Source organism: Pygocentrus nattereri, chromosome 8, assembly GCF_015220715.1.
Source record: "Pygocentrus nattereri isolate fPygNat1 chromosome 8, fPygNat1.pri, whole genome shotgun sequence".
Taxonomy (NCBI): Eukaryota; Metazoa; Chordata; class Actinopteri; order Characiformes; family Serrasalmidae; genus Pygocentrus; species Pygocentrus nattereri.
In genome coordinates, this window is record NC_051218.1 from 22190561 (window position 1) to 22207691 (window position 17131).

Here is a 17131-nt window from a genome sequence, read left to right on the forward strand (position 1 = left end):
GAAAATACATTAATGTTTATTTCAGAATAAATAGAATATTTGGTAAAGGACTGCAGTAAAAGATGTACAAAAGCCTCTACTGTGTATGCAACTGCTCTGCCCAAGACAACGGCGCTTTCACTACAGTCATCTAAAGCATAAGACCTTAAAGGCTGCATGTCTAAGCTCAGTCAGTTTTGTTCTTTGCAAGGTTTCTAAACACAGAGTGTTTTAAAATAACTAATGACAAAACACTTCCTCTAGTCAAAGCCACCAGCAGAAGGAAGGAGTGGTTGTTGCTGCATACTCTGTGACCCAGATGAGCCAGTAGAAGAAAAAAAGCTAACTGCATCTGTCTTTTTAACACAGTAACTGGAGAGTGCCTCAAGGTTAATCCTGTTATATATTACCATTATTTCTTTATTGCATTGCAAAACAGAAAGTTATTTGGCAACAATGAATTTGGACAGCATTCCCTCGAAATCAGAAGTTATGGGCTGGAACTCGAATCGTTTGGCTGACTACTTAAAGAGAGTAAGATCAGAAATTTTTACTTACTTTATCTTTCATTTTACAACACCTAGAACTGACAAACCTCTATTCCTGATGATTAAATAACTTTAATGTTTAACTTTACTTTAACTTTTAATATATAAATGTTTTTTACAGCGGCACAAAATAGTGAAAAAGTAAGGCATCACATATTTGTACAAGATGAAATAATTAGTGTTGCTGATGCACAGTTATATATTTACACACAGGAGTAGGCAGATATAAAAATGCAGCTTTGAAAAAATTGAAAACTTTCCATTAATAAGAACATTGCTGTCTGGTGACCATGGTGGTTTCCCCTGCAAAGCTAGCCTGCCACAATCTAAGTTATTTTATTAGGTACTGTTTACTGTGGTGTAACGCAGCTTATTTCAAGGGTCCATGCCCTACATTTTTCTTACAGTACCAAAAATGGTCATAATTACTTTTTACATTACCATTTTCAGCCTCTCTTTATTCTCAAGAAACAAACAGGGTGCCTTTAGGACTGATTTATGTATCGCTCCTCATTCAAAAACACTGAGAGCTTAAACACTGCTTTAGAACTTTAATCCACTTGGGCTACAGGCTCTGAATTTTTAGTAGCCAAATCTGAAATGTTGTGGCTGGTGGCACTGGGCAATACATAGGCTCTACATCTTTTTATACATATTTAATTTAACAAACTAAACTCAATGTAACATTAATGGCAGTTGACCCATTTATCACAGTCAATGTATTCCCTGTGTTTGTTTAGCATCAACACAGAGGATGCCAACTGATATACACACCTGACAATTCGAAAAGAATGAAAAAATATATGAATTCTATACTATCACCTTTTCTGCCACCAGCTGAGCTGTATAAACCCTGACAAACATGTAGCACGTTAGGCTATATTTGTTGAGAGAAACCAAGACCTAAACACAGCAAACACAGGCCCCAAAAGTTTGTAAATGTTTGTGAAAGTCTGCTAAAGCAGAGACCATGAAAACACAAGACTTGTTATTGATAGAGGACCCATTGCCATGAGCATGTAATGATAGATTTATCATTTTATATCAATTATTGTGACCCATGCGTGTCATGGGCTGCCAGGTACACTCTCAAAAATGAAGGCATGGAACTGTCACTGGGGCAGTACTAGTTTTAGCACCTCTGGTCAGGGAAACATAATTGTACCATAATCCACTGAAATTATATTTTCTAAGTTGTACTGACTCTACACACCCCATCGCAGCTACAGGCTTTTTATTTTATTGTTCTGTTTTAAAACATTTGCTTATGAAAATGGAGAAATACGTACTTTTCCCCACGGGGTGAGGGGACTTATTTAAGGTACACAATTGGACCTTAAAACTACTGTTGACCTTTGAAGGTACATTTACATTGTTTGTACGTTGAGGAATAAAAAATGTACCTACACAGTACCGTTATTTCTAGCAGTGTAGGGTATCGTTTAGGGCTCCTAAAAGTTCAGAAACAGCTCAACCAACAAACCATTCTCATTGATTCCAATTGTAGATTCAGCAACTACTTTTTTGACTTTTTAACTGGAACTGACAGCTTGTATTATTCCTGGAACAACAACCAAAATTATTTCTCAAAAAACAAGTGACTGTGAAATGAAATGTCAAAAGGAGCTACTTAGTAGTGTTACTGCAGCCCAGTTTGTTTTCACACATTTCTGTTTGTAGATGAGGCTGACTGGCTGTGATACAGTGGTGAAGAGATGTGGCATAAACGGTGCAACGTTCTTGGTAGGACTCTATTTCCTCTTTTGTAAATGCTTTTGCAGATAATGATGTACTTTAGAAAAGCTCTCATGCTATAAATTTGAAGCATATTCACCCAACAACTAGAGCTCATATGAAAACATATCATTTTCTGATGATACTAAATGCCACTACCTGATGTTTCGACATACTGTTCCTTCACACTACAAGTATTTCTTGTAGTTCTTTATGAATGTTTATGTGTCAATTCTGAATAATACATGCCAGAAAAAGATGCCATATTTACATAAACATTTTTGTAAGGGCCAAGCCAATTAATAGTATTTATGATCAATAATTTATTTAGAGGCCATCACATATTAAAGTAACTGTCACTAACACTCTTTGGCCTGTATTACTCCAGGCAATGTCAGGCAGTGATCTGCAGAAGTTCCCCAATGTTCATGTGCCGTAAGTTTCAAGAATTAAGATCTACATTCATGCACCATCACTACACATTTTAACAGACAGAGCGACGCAGGAAGTAGCACTTTACTGGGCTATGTTATGTGCAGAACAAACAAAGCAGAAGAACGCTTTCTTGTGGTCTCTGATGGTACATTGAACAATAAACTCACATTATGTATGTTGTATGTGTCTACTGCATTTTTTTTCGTAGCGGAATTGACATGGGCTTAGAATTACAAGGTTCTAATAGATAACTGTGGTGATTGTTTATAGAAAAAGTATCATAAAACCTGTATTCTGGAAAGATAAAAATTGGCAAACTAAATTGGCATCATAAGCTTAGACCTGCAATCGAATCAGTGCAGCTGAAGAACATAAGATAACCAATTAGAATGAATGTTTTACTCATGTGCCGAGAAACGTCTTTGGAGTTTAGCTGCTTGAGAATTAAATACAAAAGTTAGCTAACTTGCTTTTATCTAGCTGATGTTAGCCAGCTAACTATTAGCTAAGTAATATCCATTTTACTTAGCTAAATTACCTCACCTGAAAAGCTACCACAGGACCTAGACATGTTAGCTGATAATGACACAAAAGAAAATTTCCAACATTTAGTGCAAGAAATGATGAGGAAAACTGCAGGAGGCAGTGGCAGTGAAGCAGAATTGTTAACACAAACATAGAGAGAGAGAGAAACAACACACAGAGCGCAGAGAGTGAGACAACTGCAAGACACAACAGCAGAAAGAATATTTCTAATGTTAAAGAAATACAACAATACTCCATAATACTATTCTCATAAATACAGTATCGTACAAAAGTGAGTACACCCCTCACATTTCTGCAAATATTTTATTATATCTTTTCAAGGGACAACACTATAGAAATGAAATTTGGATGTAACTTAGTCTGTGTACAGCTTGTATAGCAGTATAGATTTACTGTCCTCTGGAAATAATTTTATTTATTAATTAATGTCTAAATAGCTGGCAACACAAGTGAGTACACCTCACAGTGAAGATGTCCAAATTGTGCCCAATTGTGTTGTTGTCAGGGTGGCATGGTGGCGCGGTGGGGTAGCGCTGCTGCCTCACAGCGAGGAGGGCCTGGGTTCGATTCCCTGGCTGGGCAACTGGGGTCCTCTTTGTGTGGAGTTTGCATGTTCTCCCCATGTCTGCGTGGGTTTCCTCTGGGTTCTCTGGTTTCCTCCCCCAGTCCAAAGACACGCAGTTAGGCCGGTTGGACTTACTAAATTGCCCCTAGAGGTGTGTGTGTGTGTGTGTGTGTGTGTGTGTCTGTCTGCCCTGTGATTGACTAGCAACCTGGTCAAGGTGTATCCTGCCTGATGACCACTGGGATAGGCTCCAGCACCCCCTGTGACCCTGAGGGAGAAGCAGCTTAGAAAATGTGTGTGTTGTTGTCCCTCCCTGGTGTCATGTGACTTGATCGAATGGGGAGCAGGGCTGTTAAATTTGGTGTTTTGGGTACAATTCGCTCATACTGGCCACTGGATATTCAACATGGCACCTCATGGCAAAGAACTCTCTGAGGAAGTGAAAAATAGCTGTTGCTCTCCACAAAGATGGCCTAGACTATAAGAAGATGGCTAAAACCCTGAAACTGAGCTACAGCACGGTGGTCAAGGTCATACAGTGGTTTTCCAGGACAGGTCCCACTCGGAACAGGCCTCACCAGGGTCGACCAAAGAAGTTGAGTCCATGTGTTCAGTGTCATATCCAGAGGTTGGCTTCAAAAAATAGACACATTGCTGCAGAGTTTGAAGAAGAGGGAGGTCAGCCTGTCAGTGCTCAGACCATACGTCGCACATTGCGGCAACTCAGTCTGCATGGCCGTCTTACCAGAAGGAAGCTTCTTCAAAAAAAAGCCCACAAACGGTTTGCTGAAGACAAGCAGTCTGAGAATATGGATTACTGGAACCATGTCCTGTGGTCTGATGAGACCAAGATAAACTTGTTGACTCAGATAGTGTCCAGCATATGTGGTGGCACCCTGGTGAGGAGTGCCAAGACAACTGTCTCTTGCCTGCAGTCATACATGGTGGTGGTAGCATCATGTCTGGAGTTGCATGAGTGCTGCCAGCACTGGGGAGCTGCGGTTCATTGAGGGAAACATGAATTCCAACATGTACTGTGACATTCTGAAGCAGAACATGATCCCCTCCCTTTGGAAACTGTGCATGGCAGTTTTGACCCCAAACACACCTCCAAGATGACATCTGCCTTGCTGAAGGTAAAAGGGATGGACTGGCCAAGTATGTCTCCAGACCCAAACCCAATTAAGCACCTGTGGGGCATCCTCAAGTGGAAGGAGGAGGCGCGCAAGGTGTCTAACATCCACCAGCTCCATGTCATCATGGCGGAGTGGAAGAGGATTCCAGTAGCAACCTGTGCAGCTCTGGTGATTTCCATGCACAAGAGGGTTAAGGCAGTGCTAAATAAAGGTGGTCCCAGAAAATATTGATACAATTTGTTCACTGTGAGGTGTACTCACTTGTGTTGCCAGCTATTTAGACATTAATGGCTGTGTGTTTTCAGAGGATTCAGAGGACAGAATCTGTACTGCTATACAAGCTGTCACCGACTACGCTAAGTTATATCCTAAGTTTCATTCTAATGGCGTTGTCCCATGAAAAGATATAATAAAATATTTGCAGAAATGTGAGGGGTGTACTCACTTTTGTGAGATACTGCATTTAGAATTTTCATACTGATGTTGTACAACATATTTATACTAGGAAATTGACCTGTTCTATTGTGTACATCTTGATATTTTGTGATAATTCTCATCTGGATATATTTGAATCAACCTGCTCATAATATTAATGTGATGTACAAACATCTGAAAATAAAATAAATGTAAAACTGTGTAATACATTGTATTACACTGAAACAGCTGCCTTTATATTTACCTATGTTTGTATTTTAAGTATTTATGCTAACAGACTTTGAATCTTGAACAGTGTAAAGCTTTAAATTTAAGTGACACTTTTTAATCCCACAAACAGGGAAATTTCACCGCCGCATTTAACCCATCCATGAAGTGAAACATCACATTCACACTAGTGAGCACACTGAAAGTGATTATACTGCATAAGAGCTTTTCTATTTTGAAAGTGAAATTTTTGACCCTAAGCATCAACAAAAATGCACTTAACACAAATATACACCCACACACACATCTTCTAAGCCCATCCGAGCTGTCATTGGGTGAAAGGCAAGATACACCCTGGACAGGTTGCCAGTCCATGGCAGGGCCGAACACAAATAAAACTTTATAATTCTAAGTTAACAGCGTAATAACTTTCTCTGTGTTTTGAATTAGCCTACATTGTCACCTCTTTGTTCCTTAAAGACTTCTCACAAAGATCTGCAATGACATTAACCAGAGTGGAAAAAAGAAGGGGCTATTTCATCTGTGAGTTTTACAAGTGACTATCATACATAAGCACAAAGTCTTTATCTTATAACACTATCTAATATCCAAATGTACTTTTGCTTGCACAGACCAAAACCTCTGCAACCTCCAAGTCAGGGTAATTCTAACACATAATGACAATTTATTTCTGTATACCCTGGGTCACTGCGTTTCCTTTATTAATTTATTGGCTTTTAGCAGGCTTTGGACATACCCTTGAAACCTGGGACTCAGAAGACTTTGTAAGTCTCACTTGTAATTCACCAGACTAAACTTACTAAAGTTTGCTCTATTCACATTCAGTGAATTCAGTTTATTATTCTAAAAATGTTCTTTTGCCTCTTGTTTACAGGATCAAGACAGTGACCAAGACTATGAGGAGCCAGACGCTGACAACTGTGAGGACACCTATATATGTGCATCAGATGAGCCTAATGATGAAGGGGAAGATGATTATGACTATGAGTTGCCCCCCAGTGAAATACCTAATGAAATACCAAGCCACTTCCGTGCTGCCAAGCCTCAGGATGACAGTGACTACATAGGTGATCCTTAATCTCACTGTACTGTAATCAAGCTAGTTATACAGCATCTCTTTCAAAGTTCTTAGGTAATATTTTAGATAAACATTAACACTACACAGTTTTCTTATTTTTGTTGCTCTTTTCTTTTGCATTTGTAGATAGTGTCCGTAACTGTCCAGCCAAAGAAAAGACAATGAGGCCACCCCCGCGACCAGACTCTACATTTTCACAAGCAGTGAAGGGCAATACTAAAGTAAGTTAAAAAATTCTTTGAAATAAACTGCAGCTTATGTTGGATACTGATATAGTTTGTTTACCTTAACTATTTTACTTCACAGTTACTGGCAGCTAAAGTTCCAAGACCTGATTCTTCCCCACACAGACCCTTACCATCCAACAGCACATGTAGGTAAAGATTTTTTATTCTATGGGGATTCTTTCAATAAAGTAGTCTTAAGTCCTGAATGTTCCATCTCCACAGCCAAGCCTAATAAAGCAGCACCTCATATAGACCGCAGGACTAAACCTCGGTCAACAAGCTTCTCCAAAACCAGTCAAGACAGATCAGGTATAACTGGTTTAAGCCATAAATAATCTAATTTGTAACACATCATTAATATAGACCATCCTAAAATTATGAGTAATTACCTTTACAAAATAATTGATGTAATCACTTAAACTTTTAGAAGAAGGATGTTACCCTATGAACACGAGAAATGACTTACATTCAGCTTCACAGTTACCAAAATTACCCACAGCAAGGTATGTATATTTAAAATCAACAAGAACCGTAATTTAATTTCCCAAAACCATAAAAGAGAGCTGAAACTATTTTGAATACCTGCTGTTCCTTAATATTGTCTTAACACAGATTTGGTACCAACCAGCATGAGAGCTCTTCCCATCTCCATGAACAACAAAACTCAACAGTCCAAAATTCCCAAGAGGCTCAGGTACAGGCAGTTCTAATGACTTTACATAAATGTCATAAATAATAAATTTAACAAATACATGTCAAGCTACATGGTGTCAGTTGTCTACACGACCACAAGATGGCAATGTTGTAACATGAGTTGTGTTGTGTAGTGAGTCCCATGACCACCAGTATGAACAGTAGGTAATGCACTGACATGACATGCACTGCCTAATATTTGATGCTTAAACATGATCTTAAACAAATCTGAACATGAATATCTAACCTGTTACCGTAAATATCTAATAGCAGGGCATGGACCCTCAGTGGTATGTAGGACCAATGACACGAGGGGAAGCTGAAGTCACTCTGAGACAAATAAACAAGGTGAGTGAAAAAAGGGTCAAGAAAAAAAGCTCTTTTGTCTGCCAAAGACTAGGTTTTAAAAGTGTAAAGCAGAAAGAGACAAAAATAAGAATTATTACACATTGTGTGTTGTCTCCTCACATGTGTATGAACGCATCAATTAGAAATATCAAAATCAGTGGCACAGTCACCCCAAGAATAGTCATTAGTGTATCAATGAGGAGAGTAAAAACAGATGTATAGATCCGTGAAGTCAGGTCTTGCAGACTTTGTGAGAAACTATGAGGAAAAAAAACTGTTATCATGTCCTGTGGTAAACAAAAATTTTCTAAACCGGATATTTTTTCTTGTGTAGAAACAATGTATGCCTGTACTCTCTGAATTACAAAGTCGATTACCAGTCAACATATGAATAATGCTAAATATGCTAAAATTTTACACATGAAAAGAAGTCCACTTTTACATTCCAACATATATTCCATTTCATTATAGACCAACACCAGCAACTCCAACCGTAGACCACATTTGCCCAAGCAACTTAATCACCACATTAATTAAAGTGGTGTATTGGGGTATTTTGATAAGGTTGCCAGTCTTACAATGTTCATTTAAAGTGCAGATATGTTAGCTTGCATGTAACCATAGTAGTATTTTGAGTCCTTAATGAACTCATGGCATTCATTTTTGGAATAGAGAAAATCAGCTTAGACACAGACTTCCCAATATGGTCATGATGCTGACCACATAATGAAGGTACAACTTCAGAAGTCTATTGAACATCATAGTGGGTGTGGCATTACAGTGTTTTAAAAATCCCTGAATTTGCTGTACAAAAATCTGGCCTGTCTGCTTCATGTTACTGGGGTCTCTGTCTCACTGAATGTTTATGTGTAAACAAAATGTTTATACACACCAGCATTTCAAATGTTTTCAGTTATGTGACTTCAGCACAACATATCATGTTTATTAGAATAATACACTATAAAGGAAACCATCTCAAACATGAGTTTCTTTTTTGGTTGCCACTTTACAAGGACCACTACCACTATTACTAACATAACATTACATAACAATGTGCTCTTGTAATTTTTTTCAAATGCTTGTATTCAGGATGGTACCTTCCTCATAAGAGACAGCTCTAAAAATTTCACAGATCAACCATACACACTAATGGTGCTGAACAAACAAAAAGTCTACAACATCCAGATCCGTTTCCATGGAAACAAGGATGGCTACTCCTTGGGCACAGGCCTAAGTGGTACAGAGGTGAGCAGTTGATATAAAAATCAATAATGACCTTTACTCTATTTACAAAAAAACAGCTTCTGTAATAGAGCAGGAGTATGATTTAACACTGTCATTCACTAATTAATCTAAATCGCTCTCTGAACTTCTGGCTGATTAACATCCACATGGTTCATGTGCTACAGAGTTTCCCTAGTGTGAGAGACATGGTCACACACCATACAACCACACACCTGATGCTGATAGATGCAATGGAACGTGCGTCTGGAGCTCAGCATCAGTGCTGTCTAATATATCCAGCAAGGCGTCAACCCACACACTTCTGAGGAGCAGAAGAAAAGCTTTCAGCTCAGAGCAAACAGTCAAAGCACTCACAGTCTTAGAGGAATGTTTCTTTGTTTCACTGTGCACTAGCATGGACTTTTAGTGTAAATAAACTATAAAAGTGTACTTGCACTGGTCTGGTACTTTTTGGTGATGGTAAGTTTATGAATGCCTCATGCTTATCAAATTACTTGTATCTTTATACTTGACTGCATGTTCAATGTTTAACCTCACTTTGTATTACAAATGTAAATAAAGTCAACTGAAAATTTAATGTCACATGTCACAAAAATTACCTCTTTAGTTTTCCACTTCTGGAACTGCTGTCAACCATGTTGAGTCCTCTGCACCAGAGCTCAGACATGCTGACTTATCAGGGCGTGTAAAGGACATTGTAAGATGACACTGCAACAGATGAGTCTTCACTGAAAATGAAAAAAATTTACCAAAGTTTAAAGCAATATTTCTTAATTTTGCTCCTGGGGACTGCAGTTTTAATTATTTTTTTAGCTCTAACACTCCTGATCCAACTCACGAAGGACAACTGATCGAGGTGCCGTGATACAGGGAATATCTGAAACTGTGCAGAGCAGCAGGTCCCCACTAGTAGGATTAAAAAATACTGGTTTAAAGTAGTCAAAGGTAACCACACAACCACATTCATCTGATGGAATTTAGTAAGAACAATTGTAACAGTGGCCATGGGATTAAAAAAAAAAAGAAAAAAAAAAAGAATCATGAAACATGATCAGTGTGCTAGTATTTATTTTATAAGTAATTGACATGCAGTATTTGAATGAACCACAGCAACATGACCACTAACTGTCCCACATAACCATTCTGCATGATGTTCAATACTAGGAAGGTAGGTGATGAGGTATGCTTCCCTTCCTGGTAAAGTCCTGCAAATGCAGTCCAGCAGCAGCACCTGGCACAGCTTGGGCTCAAACCCAAACCACAGTCTCAGTATGCCCTTAACACCATTTTATTAAGAAAGATGAAATTCACTTTTTTTTTTCAATCTTTCTAAAACATTTCCCTGACATTTGGACTCAGACTGTACACTGGAACAAAGATACTGCTCCTAGGATAGAACTTAGTTCAAAAGTCTAATTTAGCCTTTCTGTAAGTTTCCTCCACTACAACATCATGTATCCCCTCCCTTTTGACTTCTCTTTCATCAACAGCAACCCCCACAGCTGACAGGCATCAGCAGATGTTGATCTGGGTCACAGCATTAGTGTAACGGGAGTTTTGCCTCAAGCGGGCTGTAGACCTGTGACCTGCTGCAACATAACTGAAAGTTCTACAAAGCGCTTTAAAGACAGCACTGGCCACTTCTGTTTTCCTAAAGACCTTGGGTGGATGGTTCCTAAGAAAACCATTTTTGTAAATTAGAAGTGTGAGAATAATGAACCTTTTTAAACTTTAAAGAATCTTTAAACTTTAAAGGTTCCAGGAAGAACTTTTACACTGATATGAAAGTCTTATGTCAAGTGAAGTTTCTTTAAACCTTTAAAAGGTTCTTCATACACAAATTCTGTTTTTAATTTTGGTAAGGCACAAAAGTGGTTCTTCCATGATATGACAAAAAAATCCCCTTGCTTCTTCTTATTGTGTACAGTAAGTGATCATTCACTGTGTAAACAGTACATCCTCCTATCTCCACTGCAATCAAGGTAAAGGCCAGTCCTGCATTTTGGACTGTCTAAGGCCAAATGTATAAGTAACTGGAAGAAAAAAATACAGCCAAGATTATTATATTATTTTGTTTCCTCACAAAAATCTACTCAGCCAAAAGGTCGGTATGATCAAAATGTGATTTGTTTAACTTCACACCTTCCAACTGATCCAAACTTGCAGAAAAAGAATCCAGCTGCATCAGTATATAATTCAAGTCAAGAGAAACACCATGCTCGCTGCTCCCTGCAGCCACTTCTGCTTCCTCCATCTGTAACAAATTACAAAAGCCTTCAAATTAATACATGCAAAAAAAAAAAAACATGCATGTATTGCACCCATAAAAATAATAAACAATCTTGTTGAAATAAATTCCCTAAATAACCCAACAGAATGGATATATTGAAGCTGTATGCAGTTTAATCACAATCATTGTTCATATGAAACAATATAACCACTGAAATGCAGACTGAGAATAAAAGTTCCAAACAATTAACCAACACATTTTATTTCCGGTGTGCACAGGTGATTACACCCATTCCAATGAGACTTAAGATGTTACTTAAGTCTTTTTTTTGTTTTTTACAAAACAAATCAACTGTTAATGTACAGGCTCCCTGTAACCCCAAGTGCTGAATTAACACATTTTCATGAACTACAATAACAATGACAACAACAAGTGAACAACAGAAACAGAAAGCTGTGTACAGAAACAAATCAGCATCTACTCCTGGGCTGCCTTCTGGTTTACAACTGCAGAGTGGACATCTATATGCTTCTTGTCCGCGAAGCCGAGTATAACAGCTTCACAATGAAGGTATTCGTCCTCCAACCTCTTGAGGGATTTTCCAAGCTGGGGGTCAGTACGCTGTACGACCATATCATAAGCCATCCAACTCAAATGCACTGCGAGTAGACAGACACGAGGAAACAGCAGTAAATGCGCGGCAACATTTACATAAAGCTAAAATTAAAATTAGCGAGGTAATTTATACAGTGATGTGGCTATGTTACCTGAAATATTCTCCATTTCTTCAGTCATTTTCTCTAAATCTTTGTTGAGCTGTAAACTGTCACGACAAAAATCCTCACGCTGTTCACCAGCTGAAGCACTGTCAACCATCTAAAAAGCGTCAGAGCTGGTTGAACTAAGTTACCCAGTCCGTAAAATCGTTGTTAGCAAACAGCATTTCCAGAAACAATTAGGTCAGGTAACTTTAACCTTAGCCAAATTCATTTCCAAGAGAAAAGTAAAATAGCCAGCTAATTCTTATTAGCTCAAGTAAATAAGTTATATAGAACCACTCGCAAGTCTGTAGGTTGCTTAGTTAATCCTGTTCTTTAAACAGCTCGCTAGTTAGCAAGCTAACTAACGTTATTTAATCTGAAGCGAGCGCATAAACGTTCGTTAGCCAAGTAGCTAAGTTAGCTAGCGAGCTTTTTTTTTTAGCTAACCTAGCTCGCTAACGTAGTTAGTTGTCATAGCTTAACATGATTTGACGTGACATAAAAGTGTATGTAAAACGTTAAACAAGAAACCACATTACCTCTCAACCGGGTATTAGCACAGCGTTTCTGAGAGCCGGTGTTTTTACAGGAGGTTTCAGGGATAACCGTGTTTCTCTGTCTGTGCACGCGCCTACTTTCAAGCATAGGCTGTGTCTCAATCCGCATACCAACGTACTAAACAGTATGTTCTAAATAGTAACCGCGTTGTTTGCGGTGTACTGAACTGACATGCTATTTAGTATGGTATATACGGTTTAAGACACAGCCATAGATTATGATACTTAGCCCAGATGTGCAGACAGTCGTGAATTAAGCATATAATTTTGTTCATGCGGTGACGTATAGTGAAAATACACTGGATGGACTTCACTGAATACTGTGAACACAAGAGCTCTTGGGGGAAGAGTCTGAGTCTTTAAACTACAATCTGTAACAAAATACAGCTAATACCAAAACTCATACAATGTATTATGCACACATTTGAAAAAGATGGTTCTTGAAGAGTTCTTTAGTACGAAAATGGTTCTATATAGAACCATTAACACTTGCATGATTAAAAGGTTCTTCAGATTGATGGAGTGTGTTGCATATGGTTCTATATAAACTTTTTTTCTTATTTTAATTTTTTAAAGGGGCTTCTATATAGCACAAAAAGGGTACCTTTTGTAAACATTTTTCAAAAAAGGTTCTATATAGAACCATCTGCACTACATTCTCCATCCATTTGAAGAACCCAGCTTTAATGATGCAAAGGCACTCAATGTTCCTGGTTTTATAAAGAATAATTTTTTCTTTGCTAGAAAACCCTTAAAGAACCATCATTTTAAGAGAGTAGCCTTTAAACTATCTGTGCAAATAGTGCTGTCAGCCATGTTTTATTAGACTAAAGCCTGACAGAGGCCGTAAAAGTGTTTTCTTTCTCAAACCATGAATGACACCAAGTTAAACCTGTATAAGCCATATAGTGTTCAAAAGCAAAAGTCTTGCCAATAAGCATTATAAAATAGCCTATGTAAAATTTTTTCTTTATAACTCACTTTCACTTTACTACTCAGTAAGTTACTGAAAAAACTCTCTAAGCGAGAGCATTTGTCCTTCAAAATACAAAACAAAAACTTATGTGACTGTGAATAAAGTGAGATGTTGAGAGTTCAAGTTTAATTTCTGACAAAAAAAACTTCTGCAGCGATCTGAATAACAATTTTTACTTATTTATGTATGCATTTATTTATTTACTTACATTTTTCACTCTAGCTTACATTACATCACTGGTATTGATTAAATAAATTGCTTAATTGCTTACAACAATGTTAGCTAAGACATTTAAGATAGCAGTAATAATCAAACAGCCTAAAAGGCTTGCTGTTGTTAGTAGTTCTTTGTGTAGTTATTTGCCTGAAATTTTGGAGATCAGGTGACTATTTTCAGGTTAATACTTTGGAAATGTAAATTACATCTGCTAAAATGTAATCTAGAAGATAGGCTTTGGTAATCTTGTCAGGTTTTCTGTCCCCTCTCACTCTATAGGCTGATATGGTGTCTGGTTTATTATGCCCATATTTTAGAATAAGCTCTGTAAACATCACCAAGGCAACACTTTTTTTCAGAAATTTTCAGACATGTTCAGAGCGTCAGGTGTCTTGTCTTATCACAACAAACAGAACATCCATCTAAATTGACGCAATTCTGTATCAATCAGCATGGTAACAGTTTTTAAAAATGTTTTATTGAGAAATTATTATTTATTAATCTGAAATGATCTTTTTTTATATTCAGAAAGCCAAATGAAAGATGCTGCTCTTACTGTATATTGATTATTATATTATACTATCAAAAAGAAAATAAAGTTTGAATGCCCATGTCGCATGTCCTTTCAGTAAAGATTAATTTCTCAAACCTGTTGAATGTTAGTAAAACTGACTGACAAAAGAGTGAATCTACTCAAAACAGTAGAAAGGAAAAGTAACCAATGAGAAGAGAGAAGGCGGTGCTAGGTATGCATAAATAAAACAGGTGCGACAGGTGACAGGAGTACAAGGGCAAACAGTGGCAGAGTAAGGAGAAGATATATACAGGTCTCTCAACTGGGAATCAGTCCTGAAGACAAGCAAAACAAGAAAGATTCCTGGACCATAAGACCAAAGAACAAACAGCATCTAATACCTGGAACTGCTTGACCTTTTTTATCCAGAGAGGAGCACCTTATGAAGCACTCATCATGACTTCATACGAACAAGGTCAGTCTCCTACTCGATGTGGTCCCCAGTTCCCCAGCTTGGGACAGGAGCCTCCAGAGCTGAGTCTATACAGTGACAACTACTATCCTCCTCCGTCATTGCCGAGTCCACAGAGGACCAACCCCTCCTCGTATGACCTTGGAGAATACGTGGCTTCGTCACCTAATCCGTACCTGTGGTTCAATGGAACTGGGATTAACAATTCCCCATATCTTGGTGGAGCACCAGGTCCTGCAGGTCCCCCCTTTGTGCCTCAGCACTATGGCATGCAGAGGCCCTACCTTGGGCATGGGGGTCCTGCAGGAGCTGGTGGAGAGCTGAGCTGGTTCTCCATGCCCTCTCAAGAGGACCTCATGAAGCTGGTCAGACCACCTTACTCATACTCAGCTCTCATTGCAATGGCGATTCATGGTGCTCCAGACCGGCGCTTGACTCTGAGTCAGATATACCAGTATGTAGCAGATAACTTCCCTTTCTACAACAAGAGCAAGGCTGGCTGGCAGAACTCCATTCGTCACAACCTGTCTCTGAACGACTGTTTCAAGAAGGTTCCTCGGGATGAAGATGACCCTGGTAAGAGCTCTTGGATGTGTTTGTTATTTTTAACCATTCTTAGCAAATTTTCAGTACTGGTGGTTAAGCTATTTTATAGTGTGATTGTTGTTTCTGCTTCAATTTGGCATCAGTTTTCAATCAAATTCAAAGCTTTTCCTTCTCTCTCACCTTCAAGGCAAGGGTAATTACTGGACCCTTGACCCAAACTGTGAAAAGATGTTCGACAATGGCAACTTCAGGCGCAAGAGGAAGAGAAAGTCAGACTGTCTCCCCGGAGAGGGCAGTTCTGCAGGGTCTCTCAGCATGGAGTCAGGAGAGGGCAGCGGCAGGGGTAGCCCTAAAAACCCGGCCATTGACATTTCAGCCTCTCCTGAAAAAGGCCTTTCTCCTCCATCCACAGGTCCCTCACATTGCCTCAGCAACTTCCTGACAGAGATGTCTGGGGTGGTGGCTGGATCAGCGGAGGTGAGGGGCGACCCCCTCAACCGACCTCTTGCTCTCAGTCTACCAGTGGATGGCGCACAGAGAGCCCCCCAACCCACGAGCTTTGGGTCTTACTCCCCTGGTTCCACAGTTCCTGAGTGGGCCTCTCCTCTTCCCCCACCTCCTCCAATCTCCCCCTCAGGCTCCCACTCCTCTTTAAGTTACAGCAGCCCCACTCTCAACCAGTTCAATGGCCATTTCTACCCTGGGTTGAGCTCGACTGGAATTCTCTACCCCCGAGAGGGTACAGAAGTGTGACAGGACTGGACTGAGAATAGACACATAGTTGCATGATGAATTTCAGCTAAAGTTTGGTGAAGGCCAAAAAGTTTCACATTACTCACGTTTAGAGTGGACGGCCTCAGATGAATTCTGAGATGATCCTGTGAGTGTGAGATTAGAACAGATTCCCACAGGAACAGCTTGCTCAGCATGTGATATGCATGACACTCCCCAAAGGCCCCTGACACCAGCAGCTCTAACCTAGGTCTGATGCTGACATAATGCCATTCCACCTATCTCTCTCTCGCTACACTGATCATATCACCAAGACCAAGAGTACCTATTATGAAGCCAAACAAGGCTAAAAAAAAAGACCTTCAACTGGCAAAGTAACCTTACAGAAATGCATGCGATGCAGCACTCTTCAGTCTACACCTGTAATTTGATCCTGTCAGTTTTTTTATCTTTGTCTTGTTTGTCTGTTTAATGGAAAGTGGTGATGTATTTTTACGTGTAAGGGTGAAAATGAATGATGAATAAAATTTTCTGCGATGTATGCCTACTGATTTTTTAAAATAAAGGAATGAAAAAGGTAGCCCCCTCTCTCGCTCTCTCTATACACACACACACACACACACACACACACACACACACACACACACACACACACACACATATATATATATATATATATATATATATATATATGTATATATATTTTACATGAGCTGTTCAGATATAAAATAAATACAACAGCAGTACCTCAGACAAAAATAGATGATCTTTGAGGGGAAAAACTTGTTTCACCACTCCTGTCCCAGTCAGCATTACTCATCTTTCCTTGAGGAAAGAAAGACAGGTGAAAATGATTGTATGATAGATGATGCCGCTCACGACATTTCACTTTGCATGTAATTGAAGCATCTAGTGGAATGTTGTGTTTTT

The 17131-nt window shown here is 38.9% G+C and overlaps 3 protein-coding genes and 1 long non-coding RNA gene across 6 annotated transcripts in view; 2 read left to right on the forward strand and 2 right to left on the reverse strand.

Moving 5' to 3' along the window:
- Window positions 1-219: 219 nt before the first annotated feature.
- lcp2b (lymphocyte cytosolic protein 2b) lies at window positions 220-9774 on the forward strand. 3 transcript variants are annotated; one of them, XM_017698369.2, is made up of 15 exons: window positions 220-513; window positions 2208-2270; window positions 2650-2696; window positions 6066-6128; window positions 6218-6246; window positions 6327-6370; window positions 6481-6673; window positions 6811-6905; window positions 6991-7057; window positions 7134-7220; window positions 7339-7414; window positions 7524-7605; window positions 7878-7952; window positions 9042-9197; window positions 9362-9774. In XM_017698369.2, exons 1-15 carry the CDS (start codon window positions 436-438, stop codon window positions 9500-9502), a joined length of 1296 nt encoding a protein of 431 aa, XP_017553858.1. In that variant the 5' UTR covers window positions 220-435; the 3' UTR covers window positions 9503-9774. The 3 variants fall into 3 exon arrangements, with proteins under 3 accessions (XP_017553858.1, XP_017553856.1, XP_017553857.1); XM_017698367.2 differs by having other exon boundaries at window positions 221-513; window positions 7875-7952; XM_017698368.2 differs by having other exon boundaries at window positions 224-513; window positions 6330-6370; window positions 7875-7952.
- Window positions 9362-17131, reverse strand: part of LOC108427855 — a 46807-nt gene continuing 39037 nt past the window's right edge. The window contains exons 2-4 of the long non-coding RNA XR_001857891.2: window positions 11340-11451; window positions 9797-9925; window positions 9362-9498 (exon numbers count right to left, since the gene is read on the reverse strand). This is a non-coding gene — a long non-coding RNA (uncharacterized LOC108427855). The remainder of the gene's footprint in view (window positions 9499-9796; window positions 9926-11339; window positions 11452-17131) is intronic.
- Window positions 11663-13156, reverse strand: syce3 (synaptonemal complex central element protein 3). Its single transcript, XM_017698373.2, has 3 exons — window positions 12728-13156; window positions 12195-12303; window positions 11663-12086 (listed from the first exon to the last, which is right to left on the reverse strand). The coding sequence occupies exons 2-3, from the start codon at window positions 12301-12303 to the stop codon at window positions 11905-11907; spliced, it is 291 nt and encodes a 96-aa protein (XP_017553862.1). The 5' UTR covers window positions 12728-13156; the 3' UTR covers window positions 11663-11904.
- On the forward strand, window positions 14708-16781 carry foxi3b (forkhead box I3b). Its single transcript, XM_017698370.1, has 2 exons — window positions 14708-15499; window positions 15657-16781. Exons 1-2 carry the CDS (start codon window positions 14908-14910, stop codon window positions 16220-16222), a joined length of 1158 nt encoding a protein of 385 aa, XP_017553859.1. The 5' UTR covers window positions 14708-14907; the 3' UTR covers window positions 16223-16781.